This window comes from Lissotriton vulgaris, chromosome 4_1 (genome assembly GCF_964263255.1).
Source record: "Lissotriton vulgaris chromosome 4_1, aLisVul1.2, whole genome shotgun sequence".
Classification (NCBI taxonomy): Eukaryota; Metazoa; Chordata; class Amphibia; order Caudata; family Salamandridae; genus Lissotriton; species Lissotriton vulgaris.
In genome coordinates, this window is record NC_141691.1 from 1,660,808,019 (window position 1) to 1,660,834,852 (window position 26,834).

The following is a 26,834-nucleotide window of genomic DNA, read 5'->3' on the forward strand; positions in this document are numbered from 1 at the left end:
TTCTATTTCCATTCTCCATGAGCTCATGGAAAATGTAGTTTTGATATGTTTGTTAATGGCTGCTGGAGTGGAATAAAGTGAGAAAGAACAGCCTAATCCTCGCCTCCGCGTCCTGAATAGAATTGACACTTTCCATTACGATAGCTAGGAAATTTTTCATTCTGCTCCGATTTACCACCTGGTCTGAGCAGATGTGTATTGGGGACCTGTGCAGATTGGGGGAAAGAGACCGCGGAGGCTCATCACAAGGTAGGAGAGTCTGTGATTTTGCAAGGAGCAGGTTGTCTGCTCCCTCATTCCTTAGGAGGGAGGCTGGGTGCTGGAGCTGGACTCTACTTATAGCCTGATCCCACATGATTTTACAGGTCAGAGTTTCCAAGCAATAAAATTATGCCCAGTGTTCTTGCACACAGACAACCCATGTGTGCGAATACCAGACCTCTTGTAATCAAGCGGAATGCAATCCCGCCAGGGATGCATTTCAGCCTAATGTTGTAATAAGGAAAATGTTCTTTATGCAGTGCAATTAAAATCTTTCAGTGCTTCAATATATGTCAGGTACAGATAATGCTATACCACCCATTCAATAGTTGTTCTTGTGGAGCTTGAGGAAATGGAGATGTGGTTGAATGCTTGAAATATTAAATAAAAATAACACTATATAAATTTAGACATGATAAACCAAACTAAAGCAATAGAAATTGTCACTAGCTAAAGAGCAAAGATAAATAACCTCTTGCTGAAAGGTTTAGCACTAATGTAGTATACTTGTTTACTTGTAAAGCGCACAGCTGCCCCAGCAACGGGGCGTCCCGGCGCTGCATAATGCTGTGGAACCCTTCCTGGTTCTACCTGTGAGATGTCCCTCTTGGGTACCCACAGCGTTGTACGGGCCGTTGTGGAGATTAAGCAAGCTATTGCCCAGAGTTTCAGCGTGGGACCCATGATTAGAGTAGGCGCAGAGGCGAGAGAATTATCAAGTCCGCGGACATTAAGCCCAAGACACTGCTGCGTCGGGAATTGAACCCTGGTCCCGGGCCTGATCTCTGCTTCAGGGTCTGCCGCTTCTAACCAGTGAGCCACACTTCTCCACTAGTCCCCTGAGGCTATCTGACTCGGAAGCCTATCAGTGTCAGAGGGAACCTGACAACCAGCTCAGAGCAGGGGAGTCAGGCGGCCCAACAGGAATTGTCATCGATCCATGCTGTCAGTAGGGACACACGCCCAGAAGGCTGTTAGGTTCTGCCGCATAAGCTATTCTCTATCCATGGGGTGTTTTTTGGCAATGTATGTCCCTAAATATCAGTACAGGAGCAGGCACCTTTCTCTTCTCGCCGGCCGTGCCTGGTAGGGTTATGCTTATATCTTTCAATTGCTAGATGTATTTTTTCTTACTTCTGTTACATGGGAGTTCCAGTCGAGTATGATCATATCAAAGAAAGTGGGGAATGTCTGAGCAGAGAGTAAGCTTCTTTCAGGTCATTTTGACCTGAATGGGGCTAGGGCGCTCTTAGACGCTCTTGGAAAGAACTCTTGGAATAGGCTGTTTTCCTGCAACATGTTGGTGTGTAGCATTATTAATGCCTGCATTTCACCTACAAATGGAGGAAGACGTTCTGACAGTAGAGTAGGCCACCATGTACTTAAAGTAAATCTTAAGGGAGAATGAAAGAAGAGAGTGCTGTGGGGCTCTGTAGGAGACTGGCCTTGAGTATTGGATAAGGAAGAGAAGCCTTCCAGTCCTGAGCTCAGCCGGTGGGTCAACTGGAAGGACGGAACCCACTCCGTATGGCTTGATACTGTGCTGGGAAAAGATGAAGGATGTTGGGCAACACCATTAAAGAAGCTTCCTGATATGAGCAAGTTAAGGGTGTCAGGTTCAGTTATCCTGCAGCAGGTTACCGCTCACCATGATTGGTGCCATTGTACTCCCATTTCCCTGCACGGGTGGATTCCATATTATTACGGAGATTATTAGGGGGATCCTGATACTTGCACTTTTGGTCTAAATTTGAGCTGATCTCATATTGAGGTGTTGGAGTGCCTGATAATGGGATACTTATGTTGGAAACAGGTCATTTAAGGCGTAGCTTCGCTGTTCTGGGTGAGCTTACAAGACTCAATTGCCTGGCCTATGGAGAGCGGCGAACAGTAAATTACACAGAATATAAATTGGGAGTAGAGTGAATTTGTTGGTCATCGCGGTCTTGGATTATTTTGGATACAGGACATTTTTAAGGACAAGGTTTTCTTTTCAACTTAATGTGATGAGTGGGTAAAAGGGGAGACGATAGAGGAGGAGGATTTTGTGAGCAGACCTGATGGCTAGGATTGAAGTGCTTTCAGAAAAAAAGGCCTTGACGTAAAACACTAGCTTTTACAATGCAAAGGTGTTTGTGATGGACTTCTATGGTGAGACCCTCATAGGAGTCAAGAATACTCTGAGGGAAAGATTGAGTTGTTGTCATCTAGATTAGGTTTACGTTTTCGATAACCAAGAGGCGAAGAAACATTGCTTAAGCTGTGCACAAAAATGGTAAAGAAGTCCGGGTTGTGACTTGTGTTGTGTTTGAGGCAGACACCTGTATGTAGAGCCCTATGACTTTTCAGCTGCTTTCGGGCTGTTTGCTCTTGAAGCCCCAATTTGTTTTTGTAATAGTAGTGCTTGGTAGCTAAGGAACCAAGTACCCGTAGTAAAGATAGGATAGCAAAGTCATAAACAGAGCAAAAACTGTGCCTTACCAAGGCCTGCCAGCTCCTCAACCCGAGAGCAACTGCTTATAGGCAATGCTTCCAGAGCACACCAGGAACACAAAGTTAAGACGAATTGGAACTAGGATACGTACTGTGCTAGACTCTGTGACTTTTGGAAGCAGAGCTGAATAAGCCAAATAAAATCAATGTCTCCGATGAAACTATAAGCATGTGGGTTAACATCCTCTGCACCGGAGTGAGAATTCTCTTTTTAAGCAGGACTCAAAATACATGGTTCGGCCACTTCAGGAACTCAAGTGTATCATTGTGGACACTTATTTGGAAGTCCCAAGGCACACAAAAGGCTAAGAGCCTCAGCTTGTGAAAATTAAAACAGGCTTACCCTTGTGACAGGGCACAAAATTAAGCACCAAGAAAAGACCTGTGGCCCTTGACACTTACAGTAGCGAAGCCGCAAGTCAAGTTAAGCAGGGTACACTAGGATATCGTTAGATAAGATTATATTGCCAACATTATAACAATTCATTGACTTATCTGGTTGCCTCGCCATCACAAATACATTTTTGGACAGTACCGAAGGCCCATACTGCTATCAACTTCTAGGGATAAGACATACACAACCCTGGAAATAATTCAGCCACTTACCTGCCAATTCAATTTTTTGGTGTGTCAGACTAAGTCACATTCTCACATCAGACCTCAAAAGGCAAGGTAATACTTAGTTGAATATCTCATGTCGCAATTGTGGACTATATTTGTGGAAACTAGTGCATCTTTTATTCCAATGAAAATTTGCATTGCTCCTTATTTTTTACAGCAAAGTCAACATTATACATGCTTAACACCGTTTACACCTAAAGGGTGTATATTACTGCATTATTTTTCTAATCCTTTGTTAAACATTATGAAAACAAAATATACGAAAAATTAAAAATAAAAAGCGAAGCAGAAAAGCTTTCATTAGAAATGTTCATTTTAAAAATGCCCAATATAATTGCATATTATAATTTTTTAGTCTACCATCAACGAGAATAAAAACTTTGAAATAAGCTACTCTCAGACAAACTGATTTAGTACTGACATATTTACCTGTGCTTCAACTTCTGAACTACAAGTTTGCTTACTGCTGGAAATGTCAAAACCAATTATTACATACTTAAGAAAAATGGGTAGGAGCCATAGAACTAGACAAGCATTAGCAATGCCTATAAGTCGTGTGTACCTTCACAAACAACTGGCATTGCCAATGCATACTTGTATTAGACTCAAGAGCAAAACTGTATCTTCCACATTTTCACTACAGTTTTCCAATTGGTACTAGATGGCACTGAAAGACAGGAACTTACTGGTGTTGTTAAAACGTGATTGTTTACGATGCTGCATTCGGAGTAGAGAAAAAGACAAATCTACCGAAGGTAAAACCAAAATGCTTCTGTGGGTGGATCAAACACAAAAAGAGAGGAAAGCAACAAATAGGTGTAAGGCAACTGAGAACGCAATCCAATCTTGAGCAAAGATTGGCTTTGTGGAGTTTGGTATACAATGCGGTCTCCCGAAAGCTGGCGCTGTCTTAAGCGAGACCGCAAAAACCTGCAGCTTCTCGATTCTTTGCAAATAACAGTATTAAAAAAAGCTAGAATTGTCTGTAGTAGGGCACACCAAAGCAAAATGAGGTAGGTTTGATTGTAGTAGAAGCTTCTATATTCATTAATAAGTAAAAGAGATAAAGGAGCCCATAGCAAGAGCTGTAAGAAGGTAGCCGGTCAGGTAATCACTGACTACAATAAAGTTCTGAATGACATAACTAAGTTCTAATAGGAACATTTTAATATTTAAAAGGTGCAAAACTAATAGGATACTTACAGCATACTACATTGTCCTTGCGGTGTGCAATTGATAAATTGAATGGTTTAATTAATCTCAGCCATGGTGATTACCCCATTCCAGTTCAATGTTTTTGGATCATTGTGCCAATACAAGCAGGCCAGCGATATGCTGATCTGCTTTGACCCCACCCACAAACGAAACACCCACTTGGGCATTTCTATATCGTTTAGGGTTACAAACTGAACAAAAAATGATGGAGGGATGCTTGAATTCATGATTAGCTGTCTTGTCCATCACTGCTAGGTCTGGCAGAAGCCAAGACCTTTTGATTTTACTTAACTTAAAAATATACATTAACCTACATGGGCTTTCAGACCGTCCTCTTTGTCCACTGGTCTGCTTTTGTAACAGTCAAGTGTTTTGTTTTGCCTACTACATCATGCACCAATGGTTCAGCCCACTTCAGCCACTGGCTAACTTCACTCGGAGTGAACGCAGTTCGCTTGTGCAAAATGTGGGTTTCCCCTTGTTAAATAGAGCACCTCTGTGCCAAGGCTCGTGGAGCAAATATTTTCATTACTTAACACTGTTTTTAACTTCTTTATTTGCGGGACCCAACTACCTCATGCAAATTGTTACAGGCCACTCCCACATTTTGATAGTACAGCCTCCATTTCTCAGCCGAAGAGGACTGCTCTTCCCAAAATCCTTCAGGAGTTACTTTGAACCAACATCCTTCTGGTTTGTGCTATTGGTGATCTAAAATAGAAACTCTGTAGTAGTCGTAGCAAGAAAGTTGCGCTTTACGAGCTGTGCTGAAACATTTTAGCACGGGCAGATTGGTGCACGTCCCCTGAAGACTTTCGACCTTTCACATGCTGCTGTGTAATGCATACCTGTCCGTCCCTTTGATGTGGCTGTAACCCATAGAAAAGCTTCCCTTAAGAAATTTGGGTCATTAGTTGAGGGAGGTGGAAGACCCACCCAATCCTTGTCAAGGTAAACAACAGAAGTCACTAAATTAACCTGTGCTAACCCTCTGGTAGCTCGGCACAAAACAGTCAGGCTTTACTTAGAGGCAATGTGTGAAGTATTTATGCAGCACACAAACAGTAATAAAGTGAAAACACAACACAAGGAATATCCCAAACCAATTTAGAAAAAAAGAACATTTATTAAAGATGATGATAACAAAACAAATTAAATCCTATCAGTAGAACAAGAGTTGACCGTGGTGGAATGCTAGTTGCAATAAAGGGATGCGTTGGACTCAGCCTCAGCTTACCTTCAGGCTGAGAAAAAATTTCAGAAAAAGTTCTTGAGAAGGTAGAGTCCCAGCGGAACTAGGCACCAGGCTGTATTCAAGGACGAGTCGTCAACGCTGAGGAGCCGCTGGAGCAGGTCGATGACAGCAGGAAAAGTTCTGAGTGGGAGAAGCTGGACTTTCAGGCCAAGGAGGTTGTGTTTGCATATTAATATGGTGCTGGCCATTGTCAAGCCCGGAGAAGACATCTACAGTCGGTTTTATTTTTTATTGAGCTCAGATTCACCCAGCGGAACTGGTTCCAGGCTGTAGCCAAAGAGGGCTCCACGAGGCCTGATATCGTCGCTGGGAGGTCCTGTTGAAGAGGATTTGCTGCTCCGGAGAAGAATGTATTAGGAGCTGCAGTGAAGTCAATCCCACTTGCAATGCGCTCCTGTGAGATCGACTTGCAGGTAGGTCTCCTGACAGTTCTCAAAGCAGTTTTTCCGGAAAATCTTTCAAAGTTCCAGGGTTTAGTTTTTGGTAGGAGGTGGCCACATTAGCACCACACCAAGGATCCAGGCCATGGGGGAGCAACATTTGGGGGCTCATACTCTCTCAGGCAGGAACCAGCAGCAGGCAGGTGATTTGCAGGGTGTCTGGATACTGTTGAGTGTCTGAAGCTCAAGGAAGCTAGCCCTTCAAGTCACACTGGTGGTCCTAGGGTCAAGGAGAAGGTCCAATCTTTCTTTCTCAGGCAGCAGGACAGGCCTTCCAGTAGCAGGACAGTCATTCAAGCTAAATGACAGTCCTGCTTCTGAGTCTTCCACTGGTCCAAACGTGATCTGAAGAGTGGTTCACGGGGTCCTATATTTATACCTGATGCCAGCCTCTGTGTGGGCGCACTTTCTGTCCTACCACTATATCTGGTTTTGGACATTTCTTCCTTTCGCCTGTCAAAGCTACAAACTGTTTGGGGTTACAAAAGGCTAGCGTCAGGTTAATTTGTGTGTACTGGAGGGAAAGCCCTTTGAAGTGTACGTGGGACAAGGCACAGCTCTTGCCCCAGCCATCTTGGCAGAATTGCCTATCCTGTGCACATTTAGTCCCCTTTGTGTCACTGTCTGGGAGGAAAACACAAACCACAACAGCAAATCCACTTACCGTCATGTGACCCAGGACATTGGGAGAAGGCACAATGTTTTTGAATTATTATAATTAATTTTGGAATTAATTTGCTAGAAGCCACTAAGTAAGGCTTTCAAAAATTGTTTCTGATTACATAGGATTCCTATCTAAAAAATCCCTTGTAGTCATCATTACCTTATACTTTTTTTGTGTTACCCAATCCTCCAAGGGTCTATTTGGTTGCCCATTTCCTTGAACAGTAACTCTGTAAAAGTGCAATTTTCAGAATTGTGACTTAAAATCGACTTAACCATTAAAGACTATTTTATATTACAATTAATTTGAGTCTAAACAGCATCTCTCTAGCTGCTCCCATTCCATTGTCAGCACTTATTAAATATAGTACAGTAACCAAGTGCTAGTCAAAGTGAGAGCTAGGTCTTAACACATTGTAAAAAGACCTTTAGGAGTTTCTCACTGCCAGGACATGTACAACTTAAGTATACTTGTCCTACCTTTTAAACACTGTCCACCATGACCTAGTATTTTTTATGGCCTAACTTGGAAGTGATTTATTTGTACTAAAAACAAAGGATTTGCCTGGCAACATGGTTCTTTTGTAGCGTTTCATTTAAAGGCGCTCAGTACACGTAGTACCATTTACCAGGGACTTACAAGTAACTTAAATGTGCCAATTGGTGTAGGCCAATTTTACCATGTTTAAGGAGAGGGCACATACACTTTAGCACTGGTTAGCAGTGATAAAGGGCACAGAGCCCTAAAGCCAACAAAAACAAATTCAGCAAAATAGGAGGGGTAAAAGCAAAAGGGTTGGGGGAATATAAACGAAGGGAGTCAGGTCTAACATTTCCTGTCACTAACTGCTCATTGTTTACCAAAATGGAAAAAACATTAAAGTAAAAAACAAAACCTTTCATTCCGACGTACATTACTTACTTGTAATCTTCATTATCCTTAGTCAGTAACTCCTTATCACAGTTATTAATATTGAGGTGAATCCCACCTCATGATAGGGCAAAAGAAATCAGGAAGAAGGAGTGGTTCTCTAATTACCTGTGCACCTTTGTGGGCATCTATAATTATGACTAGGGCTCCCGGTTTTATGGTATTTATTGTTTTGACGTTTCTGCCTGTATTTATCCATATTTACTTTTTGCTAATTTTATCTGTATTTATCCATATTTATTTTGGGTTTTGTGGAAAAATAAAGCTGAAATTAGTATATTTCCACATTTATTAAATTGATAAATAGGAACTCATGATTGAATGCCTGCCAGGTTTAAATGCAGTGAACACCCGCAGAAGATAAATCAATGCACTTAAAAATTAAAATATGCATATGTCTCTATCAACCTTGTGCATTTCTACTGCTGTTAAAGCTTCTTTATCAAAATTCCTTCCTTTTATAAACCCCTTACCATTCAATCCACATAGCTATTGGCCTGGAAGTCATGGCAGGCAGTATTTCGAATTGCTCAAAAAGCAACCCAAATTCCGTTTTTATCCACATTTAAAAATAAATACAGACAAGAAAATAAATGTTTTCTGGCTGTAATTATATGTAAAAATTAGTTAAAACAGAAAACAGGGAGCCTTAATTATGACAATTGCCAACAATTCATCTTGATCTTGGCAAATCCACCAAAAGCCAGTTCATGAAGGGTGGGTGGGTTCCACTAACTATGACGAGGACGTTAAGAACTAAGGATAATTAAGATTACCGGTAAGTAAGTAGGACATTATCCCCAAGTCCTTACCTGCTCGTCCTAGTCATTAGTAGTAAATCATACCAAAGCCTTTGCTAGCCGTCCAAAAAAAAAGTGATACCATTTCACCATAAAATGTAAGCAGAGGATAATTGTGAAAAAGCAATATTAATGAAGCAATCAAATTACATCATTCAGTCTTTCAAACAAACAGATTTCAACACATTTAAACACAAAATGATCACTATCCAGGCCCAACCCCTTTATCTTGTAGTTATTGAGGAAAGTATGCGGAGATGACAAAGTGCCAGCTTGCAGATACCAGTTAGGGATAAACCTTTAAGTTCATTACACAAGATTATTACACCTCTGGTTGATGCCAAAGTATCTTTTCAGGTGGAGAGTACTAGCCATAGCATAGCAAGTGGTCTTCCTTATCCATTTACCGAAAGTGATGTTAGAATCTTTATTCATTTGATCTAAATTCCTAAATATAAAAAAAAACATTTGTCATATCTCCTAAATGCATTTATTCATTCAACAAAGATTAAGAGAGTTCTCTTGACATTTAGTGAGTGCAGAATGAAATGAAATGAAATGAAAATTAAACTTATATAGCGCGTAACTACCCTGAGGCCTCGCAGCGCTTTAGCCAGGACCGTTCTGACAACAGGATAGGGCGCTAATAAGCTGAGATGTTTCTTCTGAGGACTTTGGTATAGGAAAGAAATTGGGAAGAAAATCTCTTGTTCTCTATGTGCAGGGAAGACATGCTAGCTAGAAATTAGGGGTCAGGTTTAAGTACAATTCCATCCTCTAGGATTCTTAGATAAGGAGGTGTGCACAAGAGAGCTCCTTGTTCACCAATGTGCCTGGCTGAGATAATGGCAACTAGGAAAACCACTCTTATGGGTAAGAATGTTAGTTCTATAGTTTTCAAAGGCTTCCAGGTTAAATGCTGAAGAGCGTTCAAAACAAAAGGTAAGTCCCAAGGGGGATGAAAAGCATGTGTCAAAGGAAAAGATAGAGAAAAGCTCTTCAGTAGTCTAAATACCAGATTCACATCCAGAAGGAAGCCACCCCAAGGTTCTTTGAAGGCTCTAATAGACATCCACTGGGGTTTTAAAGTGGTAACAGCGAATTCCTTCAGAAAACCCTCAAACAGAAACCATGTTAATGTTGTACTCTGTGGGAATGACAGATTTTGAGGCACATCAAACTTCAACTATTTCCAGGCTTTGAGAGTGGAGGTTTGCCTGGATTGTTGAATGGAAAATGCTAAATTATTTGAAATAGCCTTGTTTAGTATCCCAAGCCTTCAATCTCCAAACCGAAAGAGCCCGAGTTTGAAGAGAAAGACATTCCAGAGTCTGAACCAGAGGTAGAATAAGAGGGATTCTCCAAAGAGGAGCAACAGACATGGAGGGCAGGAGAGGGAACCGGGAACTCTTTGGCCAGTAAGGAACTACCACAATTACTTCTGCTGATTCCCTCTGAATCTTTACAGCAAGGAGAGTGATTAAGGGAATAGTATGGAAGGCACGGAGAAGAAGAGGATGCCAATAAATAGACAAGTTGTCCACCGCACACATCTGTGTTGGAAATCACAAACAAAAGTACTGTATAAGAGAATTTTTTTGGGAGGCAAATATGTCTTTATGTGGTGTCCCAAATCTGATGCCTTTCTCCTGAAAGAAAGCAGGCCTCATTACGATGCCGGTCGGACGAGCATCTGACTGGCATCATGTCTGAAAAGGGACCACCCGACAAGGAGTCTGCAGTCCTGCTTCCCAAATTAGGATGCGACTGCCTTCATGGTGGTCAAAAAGTGTATGTTTCCTATTGTCGTTGTTGTGCGGTCCGCAGCACAAGTCGCAATAGGAAAAATAGACTTTTTAAACATTCATGTGGTGCCTGCCACATGGTGCATGGATGTTTGGGGGGCCTCATAGTGGAGGCCACAAGGTCGGGCTCTGCTAGGGGTCCCTAAAGTCCGTTTCTGTCAGCCTTTCTATGGTGGTCTGGCTTTCGGAAACGTGTATCCTCATGGCAGTGCATGAGTAGGCACCACCTCCATTTTGGGGATTACGATCCACCCTCCGCCCCGATGGGCTCCTTGAGCCTGTCGGAGACGGAGCGGATTCGCCTACAGGCATTGGTCGGACCGCCTGTATCATAATACGACAGTCAGACCGATGCCTCAGATGTCGGGTGGAATGCCACCGACAAGCTGTTGGACAGCCTTTGGCCCGACATAGTAATAAGGCCCAAACTGTGTGATACAAAGATCCTGGAATCTTAGAATTATGTAGCTCAGAGAATTTGCCTGCATATTCTCCTTCCCTCTGATGGGTTCCTACCTTCCCCTGCCAGCTCGGTTAAAAGTCTAGGCATCATCATTAGCAGTGACCTTACGATGGAAGCTCAGATAAACTCTGTGGTCTCTACTAGTTTCTTCCATTTGCGAAGAATTCATAAAACAAGTAGATTCTTAACTACAGAGGCTTTGATCCAAGTTATTTTGGCCCTTGTCATGTCGTGTATCGACTACGCCAACTCTTTATACGTAGGAATCCCAGCATACCAATCACAAAAGCTTCAATTGGTGCAGAACCAAGCAGCTAGGGTTGTTTACGGCCAGCCTAAATCTATCCATGTCCAACCATTACTTAAGAGCCTTCATTGGCTCCCTGTGACTCAATGTTGCCTTTTCAAACTTGGTTGCATGACCTTCAAGGCTCTTCTCGATCAGGGTCCGGCTTTCATCTCAACCAAAATACAGCGTTATGTCCCTATTCATGAGTTACGCTCATCCAATATAAACCTTTTGATTTCCTGCCCATTTAAACGTAAAAAACATGGCGGTCTCAGATTTTTGTCCATAGCCCCACAATTTTGGAATGCCCTCCCTCTGGATCTTCATCTTTCCACTTCCTACTTCGCTTTTAGGAAATCTCTTAAAACCAGCAGGCATATGCATCAAAGTAAATACCGGTCGCAAATGGGCAGATTCCCAGAATCTGCCCCTTTGCTCCCGGTATTTTTGCATTTGGGATGCATCATCCCAAATGCAAAAATCGCAATTTAAGGAATCTCTAAATTGAGATTCCTTAAATTGCGATTGCATTTAAGGAATCGCAAATTGAGATTCCTTAAATGCAATGCATGAAAGTAAAAAAAATAGCGAATTCGCTAATAGGAGTAGCAAATTACCATGAAGTTGAACTTCATGGTAATTTGCTAAAACTTCGAAAAAAGCACTTTTGTGCATTTTTCAAAGTTTCATGTTGCGCACACACATGCCCTTAGGGCATGTGTGTGTGCAACATGTGTGCAGATATCAATTTCAGGGGTGCAACAGGGTGTCATTTTTACACCCTTGCACCCTTGAAATTGCATGAGCAATTTGCGAGTACCTACTGGTACTCGCAAATTGCTCATGCAATCTCCAATTCATTCCTATGGGCCTGTAGGCCCATAGGAATGAATGGGACAGCATTCCTTAATTGCGACTAGCAATTTGCGAGTATCAATTAAGGAATGTTTAGGAATCGCTATTTTAATAGCGATTCCTACATAAATAGGCTTTTGTTATTCCTAAATAGCGATTCCTTAAAAATCGCTAGTTAGGATTGGCAAAAGGCTACGTTGATGCATCTGCCAGATGGTTGTTTGTTCAGGCTTTCAATTAGAGAACCCTCTGTGTCTGTTTGCATGTGTGTCCCCATAGTGCCAAGAAACCGTTGGTGATCGTGCGCTCAAGAAATAATTTTTAACATAACATAACATTGTCTGTTTTAAGTGATAACAGATTTTGTTCTGTCCAAGTTGTTACTTTCATTGCTATCATATTCAGCAAAGACTAATTTGATCTCCCTTGCTTGCCTACATATACCTTTGCAATTTGGCTATCTGTCATGATCAAAACATTTTGTTACAAATTTTTAGTTTTGAAACAGAATAGTCTCTTCCAGATGCCTGTTAATTACATCTGGTTCAATGACTGAAGTTGATCCATCCTGAACCATTTCCCCAGCGTCAATAGATATGAAAGAGTTGCTCCTCAGCCTATTAGTCTCGCCTCAGTAGTTATTACAAATTGGTTCACAGGAGGTACTAGGGGAATCCTTTTTCCAACAATCCCTTTTTTCGCCACCAAAGCAGATGTTGAGAGATTTGTTGTGTCTGGAATGTATCTCTTGAAGTATTAATGTACAGATGATAGTTTCCAGTACTTGAATAGATGGAGTGCCAAAGTCTCAGATGGAATCTGGCTCAATGATCAAGGAATCTGCATGAGGTCATATGATCGTGCAACTTTAGACAAGTTGTTGCTGTAGGCACACCATGCCCAAATCTGTTCTGAATCGAGCACCTATCAATATTCAATCCTGAGAGAGCATCCCTGAAGAGCAGACTCCTTTGAAGATGATGTCAGAAGCCAGTCGTCCAGGTATGGAAACATGTGGAGACCTTAAAGATGTAGATAAGAGATCTGTTGTATCTTCTCCTTTAATAGTGTAAATTCCTTGCTGAGAATGCATCTAGGTCATTGGATTGGAATGTGTTGTGGGGAGTTGGATCAGTTGTAACTTGGTCAAGGATTGAACAACTTGCCTCCCTGTTGGGTGTTAATAAACTATTTATTACACTTTTATTGAGTGTTCATCTTTACATTACTGGCGACGATGAACCCAACAGGTGTTGAAGAAGAACCCTGCGTGACTTGGAATTAAGGATTTCCTGGAGTAGTGAGTTAACTGTTTCTCTGAAGACGAGTGATTTGTATTTAAAAGATCTGGACTTTATCCCAGAAGCGGCAGAAGCCCGAGAAGCGGCAGAAGCGGCAGAAGCAGCAGAATTATTTTCGGCAAGTACAAAGTCAAAATATGTTTCCGAAGTGCCTACCTCCTTAAGCTGCATTTTTTGAATACTCCGCAAGCTGCGCGAGCGTCTTTGTTTATGTGACGTTCAATTGCGTCTTGCGCGTTGAAAAGCAGCCACGCTTCCTGGTTCGTCACACGTACTCCGTAGTGATGCGCACGCTGTTTTGCACGCATCTGGCGGAAATGTATTGACTTTCACTCGCATTTCGTTTTGAGGCAAGTTATTGACGTTTCGAAGCGCAATTTGACCATTTGAAGCACAAGTTGACCAAAAGAAAACGAAATGAGGTGGTCAAGATGAACTATGGAGAGGTATGCAGAAAATTAAAAACGGAGAGGAATACAGATGATCTTTTATCCATGTTGAGTACTGAAGGAATTAATGCTGTGTGGTAGAAAGAAGGAAGTACAGTGGAATTTGCAATTATTTTTTTTTTCTTCTTTGAAAAGAAAAGAAAGGCAGATTTTATTCCTTATTTTCTGTTTATTATTTTTCCTTCATTACTTTAAATTATTATTTTAAATTGTTGTGTTAGCTTGTTTAGTTAATTTTCCTTTTCAGGATGTCATCTTCTGCAAGTGGAATGAATCAACCGCCTCCATTTTTGAGTGAACAAGGTGAACCAATTTTGCCATGGAAGAAATGGAAGCCAATTTTTGACTCTTATTTACTTGCTATTGGTGGTGAAAAGTTTTCTGCGGTCAGGAAACAGGCTGTTTTGTTGAACAATTTAGGTTTTGAAGGAAGGAACATCTACGATAGTCTGGATCCTATACCTATTGGTAGGGGTGCTGGTGAACCTTCTGATGTGAATGAAATGAGTGTACTGCTTTTAAAGAATCATTTTGGTGCACGAATAAATGTTGTCATGGAGAGACACAAGTTTTTTATGCGTACACAAGGTAAGACTGAAAGAGTTGGAAACTATGTGGCAGCTCTTAAATCTCTTGCGCAAACTTGCAAATTTGAACTGTTAACTGACTCTCTCATTCGTGATCAACTTGTTCGTTGCACTAATGATCTGAAGATTCAGGAAAAACTTTTATCGAAAAATCTAAATTTGAAGGAGGCCATACTTATTGTTGAGAGTGTTGAGCATAGCTCTACTTGGGTTAAAGAGATTAGGAACGGTCCTACTCAAACTGATCCTATTTCCAGTATAAATAATGAAAATCGGCAAATTTTTCAACCTGAAATAAGTGTGGTTGCTGTAAGTAAAATTCGTTCAAAGCAAGAGAAGTCAACTTTAAAGACTGAAAAACCTAAACAAAACTACAGTTTTAACAGGGAAAATAAATTTAGATGTCCCAGATGTGGAAGTGAAAAACATGGATCGAATTATCCAAACTGTTTAGCCAAAAGTACCGTTTGTAGGAACTGTGGTAGGAAAGGTCATTATGCTAGAATGTGTAAAAACAGCAAAGTTAATTTTGTGGACGACGAAGAAGAGTACTCTCAGGATTCCATTCACTGCATTACTGATTTGCAGGGTGATGTTGTTAATGGAGTGAATTAAGTTGATGATGATGTTGTAATTATGCCCTCTTGTGACATTCATAACACCAACAAGGTTGTCCCTGTACTAGCTGATTCCGGTTCATTGTTCACTCTTATTAGTGATAAATTCTGGTTCTCAAATTTTGAGGGGGACAAAATCAAGCTTTTGGCTCCTGACATTAATCCTGTCGGGTATGCAAAACAAAAGATTGATTTGATTGGGTACTCCATCCAGACCATTACTTTTAAGGGTAGAGAAACTGTTGGAAAAGTGTATGTTGCGAAAAGGGGGGATAATCTTCTAGGATGGCGTCATCAAAGGAACCTGGGGATTACCTTAAATCCCAATGCTCCTGAACAGGTTATGTTGGTCTCTCACCTAGGTGATTTTTCAGACATTTTTGAAAAATTTGCTGAGGTATTTAGTGATGATTTGGGTCTTTTGAAAGGTTTCAACCATAAGATTATTTTGAAAGGGAATGCTAAACCTGTTGTACACAAAGTTTGGAAAGTGCCAAATCTTATGCTAAAACCACTTCAAGATGAAATTCATAGGCTGTTGAAGTTGGGTGTGGTGGAGGAAATTGAATCCTCAGAATGGCTTGCGCCAATTGTTTTGGCACCTAAGGACAAGGGTACCAATATTAGGATGTGTGTGGACCTCAGGAGTCTAAATGGTTCAATCTGAGTTGACAAGCAGCCTTTGCCTAATATAAATGAGATTTTGACTAAGTTGGGTGGGGCTACTGTGTTTAGCGTTATGGATTTGTCAGCAGCGTACCACCAAGTTTTGTTGGATGAGGAATCAAGGCATTTAACATCTTTTGTAACTCCTATTGGTGCTTACAGATTTATAAGGATGCCTTTTGGGCTGGCTAGTGCAGCTGCTTGTTTTCAGAGGATCATGAAGAATGTTTTATTTGGAATTGATTCCGTCTTGTTCTTTCAGGACGATATTCTGGTGTACAGGAGTGATGTTGGCAGGCATGATGATATCTTATTTGGAGTTTTAGCTAGGCTCAAAGAATCTGGTTTGACTTTGAAACGTGAGAAATGCAAATTCAGAGTGAAATCGGTGTCTTATTTGGGGCACAATATATCCGGGGAGGGTATCAGTCCCAAGATTGATCTGGCGAGGCTATTCTTCAAGCTCAACCCCCTTCTAACAAGGATCAAGTGAAATCTTTCAATGGCTTGTCCGAGTATTATTCGAAATTTATTCCAAACATTGCTAGCGTGATTCAGCCTATCAGACTGCTTTTGAAAAAAGGTGCGGTTTTCAATTGGGACAAGGAATGTTCGGGAGCCTTTGAAACTGTTATGTCTGAGATCGCAAAAATGCCAACCTTGGGGCATTTTGATGTGCACAAGAAAACAATTTTGTCCACTGATGCGAGTTTACGTGGTTTGGGGGCTGTTCTTTCTCAGTTGGTGGATGGTTCGGAGAAGGTGATTGGTTTCGCCTCACGTTCTCTGAAGGGTGCTGAGGAGCGCTATTCAGTTATAGAGCGTGAAGCTTTAGCTTGTTTTTGGGCCATCAAGCATCTCAGATTTTACTTGTGGGGTTTACCTTTTGTTGTCAGGTCTGACCACAAACCTCTGGTACAGTTGTTTTCCTGTAGAAATGTAGAATGTAGCACTCCAAGGATCAAGAGGTGGGTCGAAGGACTCATGGAATACAACTTTTGTGTAGAATATTTACCTGGGCTTAAAAATATTCCTGCTGATTTTCTTTCTAGATCACTCCTTGATAGGTTGATTGTGTGTGATTCTGAGCCACCTGTTGTTTCTTGGGTGAGGGAATCAGCATTGAATGAAGTGGAATGGAGGGATAGCTTTTCTAATGATCCGGCCAGGGATTTTGTTCTGGAATCCACGGTCAATGGATGGCCGATTTTGAAAGAAGTTCCTGATCCTGCTAAGGCTTACTGGAATGTGAGAGATGAATTGAACATTGTTCAAGGTGAATTGTTCAGAGGCGACAGGTTGATTCCCCCTTTTGGGATGAGGGAGAGGATTATAAATTTGGCACATGAAGGACATCTTGGTCGTAGTCTCACCAAGGCAAGAGTCAAGGAAACCTATTGGTGGCCTGAATTAGACCGTGAGTTTGAGATCGTTGTGAAGGACTGCAGTATTTGTGCTGGTAATGATAAGTCTAGGAAAGTGAGCACCGCCCCTCTTTCCCCTGTTGCTATACCCGAGCGTCCTTGGTCTAAAGTGGCGGTGGACATTATTGGACCTTTTGAGAACCTGGCTCCTTCAGAGAGGTTTGTTGTTGTTCTGGTAGACTATACTTCGAAGTGGTTGTCTGCTTCTTGCATGGGTTCCGTTTTGAGTAGTAATGTCACTGAATTTTTGAAGGATGCTTTTACTTGTGAAGGGGTCCCCGACGTTTTGGTTTCTGATAACGGTGTTCAGTTCACCTCTCAGGAAATGTCGGACTTTTTGAGAGATTTATCCATCACCCACCATAGGACTGCTCTCTATTCTCCACAGGCCAATGGTTTGGTGGAGAGCATGAATAGGTTAATTAGAGCGTGTGCTCAGACTGCTTTGGAAAGAAGGCTCCCACTAAAACCAATTCTCAGGGAAAAACTGTGGGCGCACAGAAACACTCCTAATAGCGTGACTGGTTTATCACCTTTCAAGAAACTGAAAGGTAGAGTTGCTGGTTCTAACCTTAATCCTTTGTGGCTTTCGGTTAAGGATAGAGATTGTGTAGTCAAAGATGGGAGGTTGGAAAACTATCAGGAGATGTACAAACGAAGGTTTGATGTCTTAAGAGGTGCGAAGAGTGTTTCTTGGAAAGTGGGTGATTTTGTTTTCATTAAAAAGGCGGCTTGGTCACCAAAGGGTGAGTCCAAGTATTTTGGGCTTAGGCGTATTGTTAAGGTCATGAAGAATGTGGTTATGCTTGCTGGGGAAGATGTTTGGAGTATGTCTCGCTTATCAAGGTGTGCGGAGGGGGATGGTGTTGTGAAACCTGGTTCTGACGGTTTTGTGAGTCAAAAATGTTCCAATCACTTACCTCAGAATGTTTCTTTTCGCAGCACAAGCACAAGAGTTAGAAGACCTCCTTTGTATCTTCAAGATTACTGTTCTAATAATAATAATAATAATAGGGGGTCTTGTAAAGCGCATGGTGACGCACAACGGCGTATCCCCGCGCTCCGTGAATTGTTCCTGTGTTTTTTTTTACCTTTGCATTTCTGACTGTTTTCTGCTTTTCTTTGCTATGCTCCTTTCGCTTCTTCTTGTTTTTATTCCTTCTGTTTTTGTTATTATAATAAGGGAGATGTGTTGTATCTTCTCCTTTAATAGTGTACATTCCTTGCTGAGAATGCATCTAGGTCATTGGATTGGAATGTGTTGTGGGGAGTTGGATCAGTTGTAACTTGGTCAAAAATTGAACAACTTGCCTCCCTGTTGGGTGTTAATAAACTATTTATTACACTTTTATTGAGTGTTCATCTTTACATTAAGATCAATCAAAAGTGACGTCATTTTGGTGAAGACCCTTGGGGCAGACTTCATGCCAAAGGGCAAGACTTGGAATTGATACCGTCTTCCAAATATGGAAAATCTGGTGAAGTATCTCTATAGGAATATGACTTTATTGTTATAAGAAAGGCTGCTGGTTGAATTAGAGGGATGATCTTCAGTAGAGTTTCCATTTTGAAACAGGTTTTCTTTATCCAGGTTCTGGTTCAGGTATTTGAGATCGATAACCAATCTGATTTCCTCTGTTACTTTAGGCACTAGAAAAATCCTCGAGAAGAGTCCCTTGTTCTACTTCGATTTGGGACCTCAAGTTGTAGCTCCTTTCATTATAAGAGAAGGCATCACTACCTCTGTTGCTGTAAGGTTTAGAGGGTCTGTTGGTTTTGGCATAAGAATGGTCCTTGCACATGGAGAAGAAGGTAACTTCATCTAGTAAACTCTTGCCACTATCTCTAGAATCCAAGAATATGCAGTAGATTACTCCTATTCCAAGAGGAAATGTTTTATCATACCTCCACTGGCCACCCATGGCCATATTCAGTATAGTCAGAAGGACTGTGAGTTTTTCTGAAAAAACCTATTTTGCTGTTCATTAGTGGTCTTGAATCCTCTACCCGTCTGTCCTTTTGTGATTATTGGTAAATTTTCTTCTGGATGGTTGTCTGAAAGAAGTCTTGAATGGGTTATTGCCAGTGGAAACAGTAGCAGCCTGTGACTGGGGAAAGACAAGTTTGTGAAGGTTTTCCTCTAATTCTCCGCCTACAAATTTGTGACCAGCAAACAGGAGACGGACAGAATCCTCAAGTCAATCTCTTAAAAATACGTTTCTTCTTGCCACTATAATAGCTGCTTTATAAAGAGCTTCTGACTACATCGCAGGCTACGTCTGAGAGGTATTCACACAGTCTTCCATACTTTCTATTGGGGCTGTGCATTCAGTTCTTTCTTCAATTACATTAAAGAGCTCCTTAATTTCTATAAATCAAACTTGTTTCTGCTGTGTATATACCTGCCCTCGTATCCAGATCTGATCCCGCACATGCCATTATTTTTAATGCTGAATCCACTCTCTTGTCAGTAGAGTCTTTAAGCACATTTTCCTCTGCTATTGATGATCTTCCTACAAGACAAACTCCCAAGGAAACAATGGACACAGACTCTGGTATCCTCTTCTCTATTTAACTAAGAGGATATTACTTGGACCAAAAAAAGTGGCACTATGTTTTTGTACAGATCGTTCCACTCTCGGAGAATAACATAGAAGACATGTCGATGGATGAGCAGAGAAGGAGCACTAGTTTATAGGCACTGACATAATACAGGGTCAGTTGAGGTAGAAGGTGCTTCATCATCAGGGAAACCCATATTAAAGTGGATTGTAGATAAAGTGTCACACAAACGTTCTTTATCGTTGTATTTTCCCTTTAGCTCATTGTTTTGGATGAGCTCTTCTTCATCAGTATTAGAAGAGATGTCAGAGATTTCAAATGTATCCTTCAAGAATCCTTTGGATTTAAACAAAATTACTGCTTCCCATAAACCTTTCTTTATTTTCTCCTCCAAATCTGTATCATGAGAATGTCTCATGGATCTTTTCTTTGGAGAAGATCTGAAGACAGATCCAGAAGAATCAGGGATGGAAGACTCCGACAGCCACATGCATCAAGCAATTTTAGAGTCGCAAATGGTGCGAATCTCAAAAATCGTCCGTTTGCGATTCCAAAATCACTTTTTGGGATGCATTATACAATTGTGTAGAAATCGCAATTTTTTGCGATTTCTAAAAATGCGATTCCATTTAAGGAATCGCATTTTTGCGATTCCTTAAATGCAATGCATGAATGTTTTAAAAATTGCGCATTTGCAAATAGGGGGAGCAAATTAACACGAGGTTGAACCTCGTGTTAATTTGCTAAATCTTTCAAAAATGCATTTTTGAAAGTGTCATGTTACACACACACATGTCCTTTGGACATGTGTGTGTGAAACTTGCACTTACAAAAACATTTCAAGGGTGCGGGGGGTCCTTTGGACCCCCCTCAGCACCCTTGAAATGCATTAACAAATTGCGATTCGCAAAATGAAAATCGCAAAATGTTAATGCATTCCCATTGATTCCTATGGGCCTTTTGGCCCATAGGAATCAATGGGAAGGTTTTCCTTAATTGCGATTCACAAAATGTGAATCGCAATTAAGGAAAATTAAGAAATCGCTAAAATATTTGCGAATTATTCATGCATTGCCGTTTGCGATTTCTAAATTGCGATTCCCTAATTTTCGCAATTTAGGAATCGCAAACGGGTGCAATGATGCATGTGGTTGTAAATGCATAACCTTTTTGGAGTGTGTCCCATCTTTCTCTAAAGATGACTTAAGTTCAATCCAGACAGAAATATAGCTGTTTGAAATCAAGAAGCAAAACACAGATTTACCTGTCATCGTGATGCTAAAGCAGAGGAAAGAGCAGTAAAGGGGAAGGGGGCAAGCTAGGCAGGGTCCCCTCCCCGTTCAATATCCTTGCCCCAGGGGGGAAAAACAGGGTGACTTGTGGGAAGTTTTCACACTTATAGGCACCCACAAGGGTGGGGGGTTAATAGACCACTTCTTCTAATTTCCTTTCCTCTGTCAAGAGGTGGATTCACCTCAATATTAAAGACTGGGTGAGGACGTACGGATAACAATAGATGGCATTAGTTTGCCTAGCAAATGTTGGTATAAAAGAGTAAATATAATTATTTACGGACAGAATAGAATGACTGTATTGGTACAAATGCATCTTTGGGATTGAAATGCATCACTGCAATATATATGCAATATAAACTTCAGAATATTATTCTTACCAAAACACTCTAGAACAGCCATCACAAACAAAGGGCAGAAAATCTGGAAAAAAAAGAAATGCAGGCTTACTTTTGAACGTACACTAAAAGTTCAATTGTTTTTATACAGCATTATACCACATTTTTGCCATTTTAGAGAGCTGTAAATAACAAATACATTTATTAACGACTTATTGTTTGTAACGTTGGAGGGATAAACAGCAGAGTTAGCCGTAGAAGGATTCAACTTTGAGAACTACACATCAAATCAGATTTTATTTCTTTATATTTTGACATAGTTTAATAACTAACGAAAGTGTTAAATGTGGGTGTCACAGAGATTTGAGTTTCCTAGTGCCAGAAGGTCAGATATGTCTCAAAAGGTAAAATAATAGAATTGTAGAATCTCAAAAGAGAGTACTTACATATTCACATAACTGCTGATGTCGTGTGATATGCATTTTCTAAGTGTTTGGATTTGTTGTATGCTGTATAGTGTTTGCTGCAGGTTACCATATGCCTTGTTGTGTGAATATGAAAAGAAGAGGCCTACTAGATCAGGATCTCTATAGTGATTTTACAAAGAGGTGGAATATTGCCTTGTGGGTAAGGTTCTCTTCCCACTTCACAGAAATTGAATCATACTATTGAAAAAGACGGCTGAGGATTGTGCAGGAATTGAAATACTGTTTGTGAATAGCACACAGCTTTTCACTAGTGGGTCTGCCATATCGGACACAGCTCCAATGTCTGGAAAGGGAAGAATACTGGCAAAATGACTGAGGATTGTATGTTCCCTCTCATGAATCTCCAAATGTAGAGATATACCCTGAAAATAATCAAAGCTGATCTCTTGGTGGCACTATAACGAGAAAGGAATTCAAGGAACCATGCAGAAGTACTACTTCTGGGGGCTAGTTTTTCCTAAAGAATTACAGCAGTAGAGTAAGCTGCATTGTTCTGAGGAAAACAATCAGGAATAGTGGGATTGGGGGAAAGCTACCTTGACCCATGGTCTGGTGTCCAACTATCAGTCAATGAAAATTTGGGGGCATTTGGAGCATCAGAAAAGTAAATATTTAACTTTTTTATAAAGCGGGATTTACATGTTCAAGTTTGTCCCGCACAACTTGAGAATCAGAAAGTAGGAGTCACAGTAGATCTGCAAGAACCACTGTTGGCCTGGCGATGATGGGTGGGACATCTGCTGTCAGGGGGAAGGGCAGTGCGGCTACTGACTAGAGATGCCTGCACTTCACTTCATTCCCCACATACTGCCCTCCTTCACTTCACCCCCCCCCCCCCACTACCTAGGGACCTGCAGAGGTTAGAGTGAGAGCAGTCCATGGTGGACGGGACGCAGGAATCTGAATAGGATAGGACTGGTTTTTATCATGAGGGAGGTCCCTCTGAAGTGAGATACCTCTTACAAGTTGCTGCTTATTTTGCTCCTTATTTCATCATGGAATTTGTGGTTTACATTTCTTTCTCTGAGTGCAAAGGATTTTGTAAAGTGAATTACCTGACAATCGTGCTGGGCATACTAATCAAATAGCCTGTAAAGGAACTGTATTACTATTTCAAAATATATATCAACGATTAAGAAAACACTTCTGAAGTGAGATGGAAACAAAGATTTTAATAGGATCAGTCATGCTGGGCATATGGCAATCGAATAGCCTGTAAATGAACTGCACCAATATTTTAAAATATATATCAGTGATTAGGAAACACTGAAATTCTGAGGTGAGATGGAAACAAAGGTTTTAATGGGATCAAAACAAATTAGAATGCTGTACTTTAGGATGTGCAAATCATAATATTCGCTGAAACCGGATTTCCACGTGTTATTGTTTACACGTGTAGTGAGGCTGCTGGATTCACTGCAGACATTGCTAAGTTAGCATAGGTTAGCACAAGCTTGGCTGCCATGTTGCTGCTGTTGCGCAAGTTACCAAAAAACGTTGTTTTCGCAAAACCTCTGCTTGTGCGTGTTCACATGAGAACCGCCTGCTTTTCGCATTCCTTGCAGTTCTCTGTGGTTTTCATCTGCATAAGATGTTCAAGGTCGAAAAACAATGTCCCTTGTTACTCTGCTTTGGTCAGTCCCCCGCACTTAGACATAACACGAAAGCACAGCTGCACTGCTGAAAATTGAGTGCTTTTAACCCCTTCGCTGTGGGGGGTAATTCCCCCGCTGTGCTGGGGGGGGCGGGGGCGCGCACAGCGCCCGCATGCTCATGACGAGCTCAGCTCGTCACAGGTGCACCCATTCCTGTGGAACGCTCAGCACAGCGGGGGAATTATCCCCGTGTGTGAGCGTTCCACGGCTCATGACGAGCTGAGCTCATCATGAGCACCGGAGCGCCGTGGCTCATGACGAGCTCAGCTCGTCATGAGCATCGATCATGTTAATATTGCAGGCATGCATGTTAGACACTCTTGAAGAAAACCTTTCCAGGGAGAAGAGATGTGTCTGGAGATGTAAACCTTTGCATCTATTCTTAGAGGTATGGGGTCCCCCTGATAAAGTCCAGAGGTCTTCTTTTTTTTTTAATAAACTTGTTCTTAGCACGGGGAGGGTGGCAAGGTACAGTAGGCCATTTTCCACTAGCTCAATAAAATGATATCCCTGTTTATCTTCTATGGAATTGTTACAATGCTAATAGTACTGGCACGTGTACTGCATTTTAGAGCACGTTAGTTGAAATAAACATTTTAAACTATGCTGTTTCTCTGATTATTCATGTTGTGGACAAGTATGTGTGAGTGAGCGAAAGAGTTATAATAAACTAGTTCTTAGCATGGGAGGGTGGCAAGGCACAGTAGGCCGTTTTCCACTAGCTCAATAAAATGATATCCCTGTTTATTTTCTTTGGAAAATGTAACAAGCTGACTATATTGTGTTTATGAATTATGCTGATAGTACTGGCATGTGTACTGCATTTTAGAGCATGTTAGTTAAAATAAACATTTTAAACTATACTGTGTCTCTGATTACTCATGTTGTGGACAAGTATGAGTGAGTGAGGGAAAGAGTGTTCTTGCTCCTGAGATTCCTGAGAGTCGGAGTTACATATTCTGGGTTGTCTAATCATTGGTAGCTTCGCTGTAGAACGGTGAACAAATGAGACACTATAGCTAGTCGGGTTGGGCATCTGGGCACTAAGTTGGGTAGTTGGTACACCACAATACACCGAGGTCCTTGCTTCCTGTGCATAGTTCTGTATATGTGCAGAATCCCTGCAACATGGCTCCACCAAAGATTTTGGTCTGGTTCTTATCTGCGAGGCGCTTGAGTAGTGCTTTTGCTCGTCCACAATACCCTCACTTCTGTTTCCGGAAACAGCTGTAACGGCTTAACCTCCTATGTTGATGTTTTTATAGTTGTTTTCAAGCTTGATATTATTAAAAGGTGTTTACTCTTAATTGTTAACCCTTCATTGCACTGCCCCGCATTAGGTTGTTATACGTCCTTTGTCTTTATGGCAGATATAAATATTGCAGGACATAGCCGTGGAGCACTCCGTCGTCGTTTGACCGCATATGGAGTGCCAGACGCGGTTGTCGTTCTTATCTTTGTAGTGGAAGCTGAGCCAGCTCTCCACTTTGAAGTATTTTATTCTTGGGTCACTTTACCGGCGGTGAATAGAGAAGATGATTTGTTGCATTCTTATACTGCCTTGGCCCTTCCTCATCTTTATTAACCTTATAGAACTCTTGAAGTTCTGCTAACGGCATGGCAACACCTGATTTGGTTTAATGGCGCCCTCCCCCACGCAGTGACTCTGATCCGTTTAGGCCCTTCATCAATTGATAGGGCCACTTGGCCTGTTTTGGCTGGGTACGCCCCACACCCACGTTATCTGGCAGTTCCAGTGGATGAGCTCCGCGTGATGCACACCTCTTTGATACGGGTGCATAGAGCTTTTGTACGATACGTCTTAAGCAACATCCAGGTGGGACCACTTGGAGTTGTTGCACAACCAGCTGGACCTGGCGATGTGACTATCAGTACCGTCATGGTTAATTCGGTAATGGGCAAGCGTCCTCAGAATAAGGATAGTTTACCTTATTGGCTTGGTGAGAAGTTTGACCAGCTGGAGGCGGAATTCCTGAATACTTCTCCTGTGGAGAAACACAGTATTTTGACTATTAGTTTGCAGAAAGACTTGATCCCTGAGTTAACCAATTGTAACAATTGTAATGTAATGTAATGTAATGTAAAAATTACTTCTGAAGCGCAACTAACACCTAGCGGTTTATTGGCGCTTGAGCAGCAGGGAGATGACAGTCCGCAAGACAAGGACGTTAGTGATAAGCATTACAGAACAAGTGAGTTATGAGAAGGGACCTGAAACGTGCGAAGGGAGAGGCAGCTCTGACACTTAGAGGAAGAGAATTCCAAAAGGAAGGAGCAAGAAATTAAAATCTTAATCCTCAATGTTTCTTACGTTTAAAAACCGGGACCTTAAGTAGGGCCAGGTGGGACGAACGGAGATTACGAGAGGGAACATAAGGGTGTTGTAATGAAGAAATAAAGAGGGGGCTCATACCGGCGAGAGACTTAAAGATGGTGCAGCCTAACTTAAATTTGCACCGCTCGGACACGGGAGCCAATTGGGGTAAGTTGTTCGCAGCAGTATATGCAAAACTTTTTGGCACTCCCTCAATGACGGTACTCCCCACCGTGATTAAGCGTGTTCAAGATTAGCACGGCCCTCAAGCGGCAGTTGGATTGGGGATGAGGTTGGTGGGGGTGTTTGACAGTTGCAGATCTCATCCTTGCAAACATGAAGGGAGATGCAGTGAACTTTCAAGTAGCTAATACTTTGGCTCTCATCCAAGAGGGTGAGAAGCCAAGCGAATTGCCAAAAATGATTGCCCAGGCTTATAAGACCATTGGCCGTAATAGTTTTGGTGTTAAGCCTTTTGCTAAACTAACACCTCAAACGCAAACACAAAGAAGTCTCAGTATGATAAAGACGAGCGTCCAATCTTTTCTAAGAAAAATTGGAGGACTAAAAAACAGAGAAAGCAACAACAGAAACAGGGGTCGCGTCTTGCGTCACCGACACCTGTGTCTTCTGAGCGCACTTATGATTTGCGCGTCCGCACGAGAATCAGGTCTCCTGACAGGTTTCAGGTTCCTGATCAGCGTTCTCCTCGTTCTTTGCAGGAAACATCAGGCTCACAAGCCGGTGGAGGGGAACGCCAGGTTTGCGGCAGAAGTCGGGGTGCACCACAAGGAAGTGAGCAGCCTTTGCAGACTGAATGAAAAGGAAAACAAGACGATTTTCCTCTTCAGCGCCCTCAGTTTCAAGAAAAAGAAAGGTGCGGCTTTAACAGCCAGATGTGCCACAGATGGTGGAAACCCGGCTCCTGAATTTAACCTGGGCTGTGACTCTACTCGACAGTGCAACGGAAGTTACCATAGTGCGGCAGGCACTACATCCATTTCTGAAGGTGACAGCGACTGAAACTTT

General features: G+C 41.7%; 1 protein-coding gene across 1 annotated transcript in view; it reads right to left on the minus strand.

Moving 5' to 3' along the window:
• ZFAND1 (zinc finger AN1-type containing 1) overlaps positions 1-26,834 on the minus strand; it is a 185,574-nt gene that overhangs the window by 127,049 nt on the left and 31,691 nt on the right. The window contains exon 2 of the mRNA XM_086967000.1: positions 21,370-21,412. Within this exon, the coding sequence (XP_086823126.1) occupies positions 21,370-21,412 (43 nt within the window). The remainder of the gene's footprint in view (positions 1-21,369; positions 21,413-26,834) is intronic.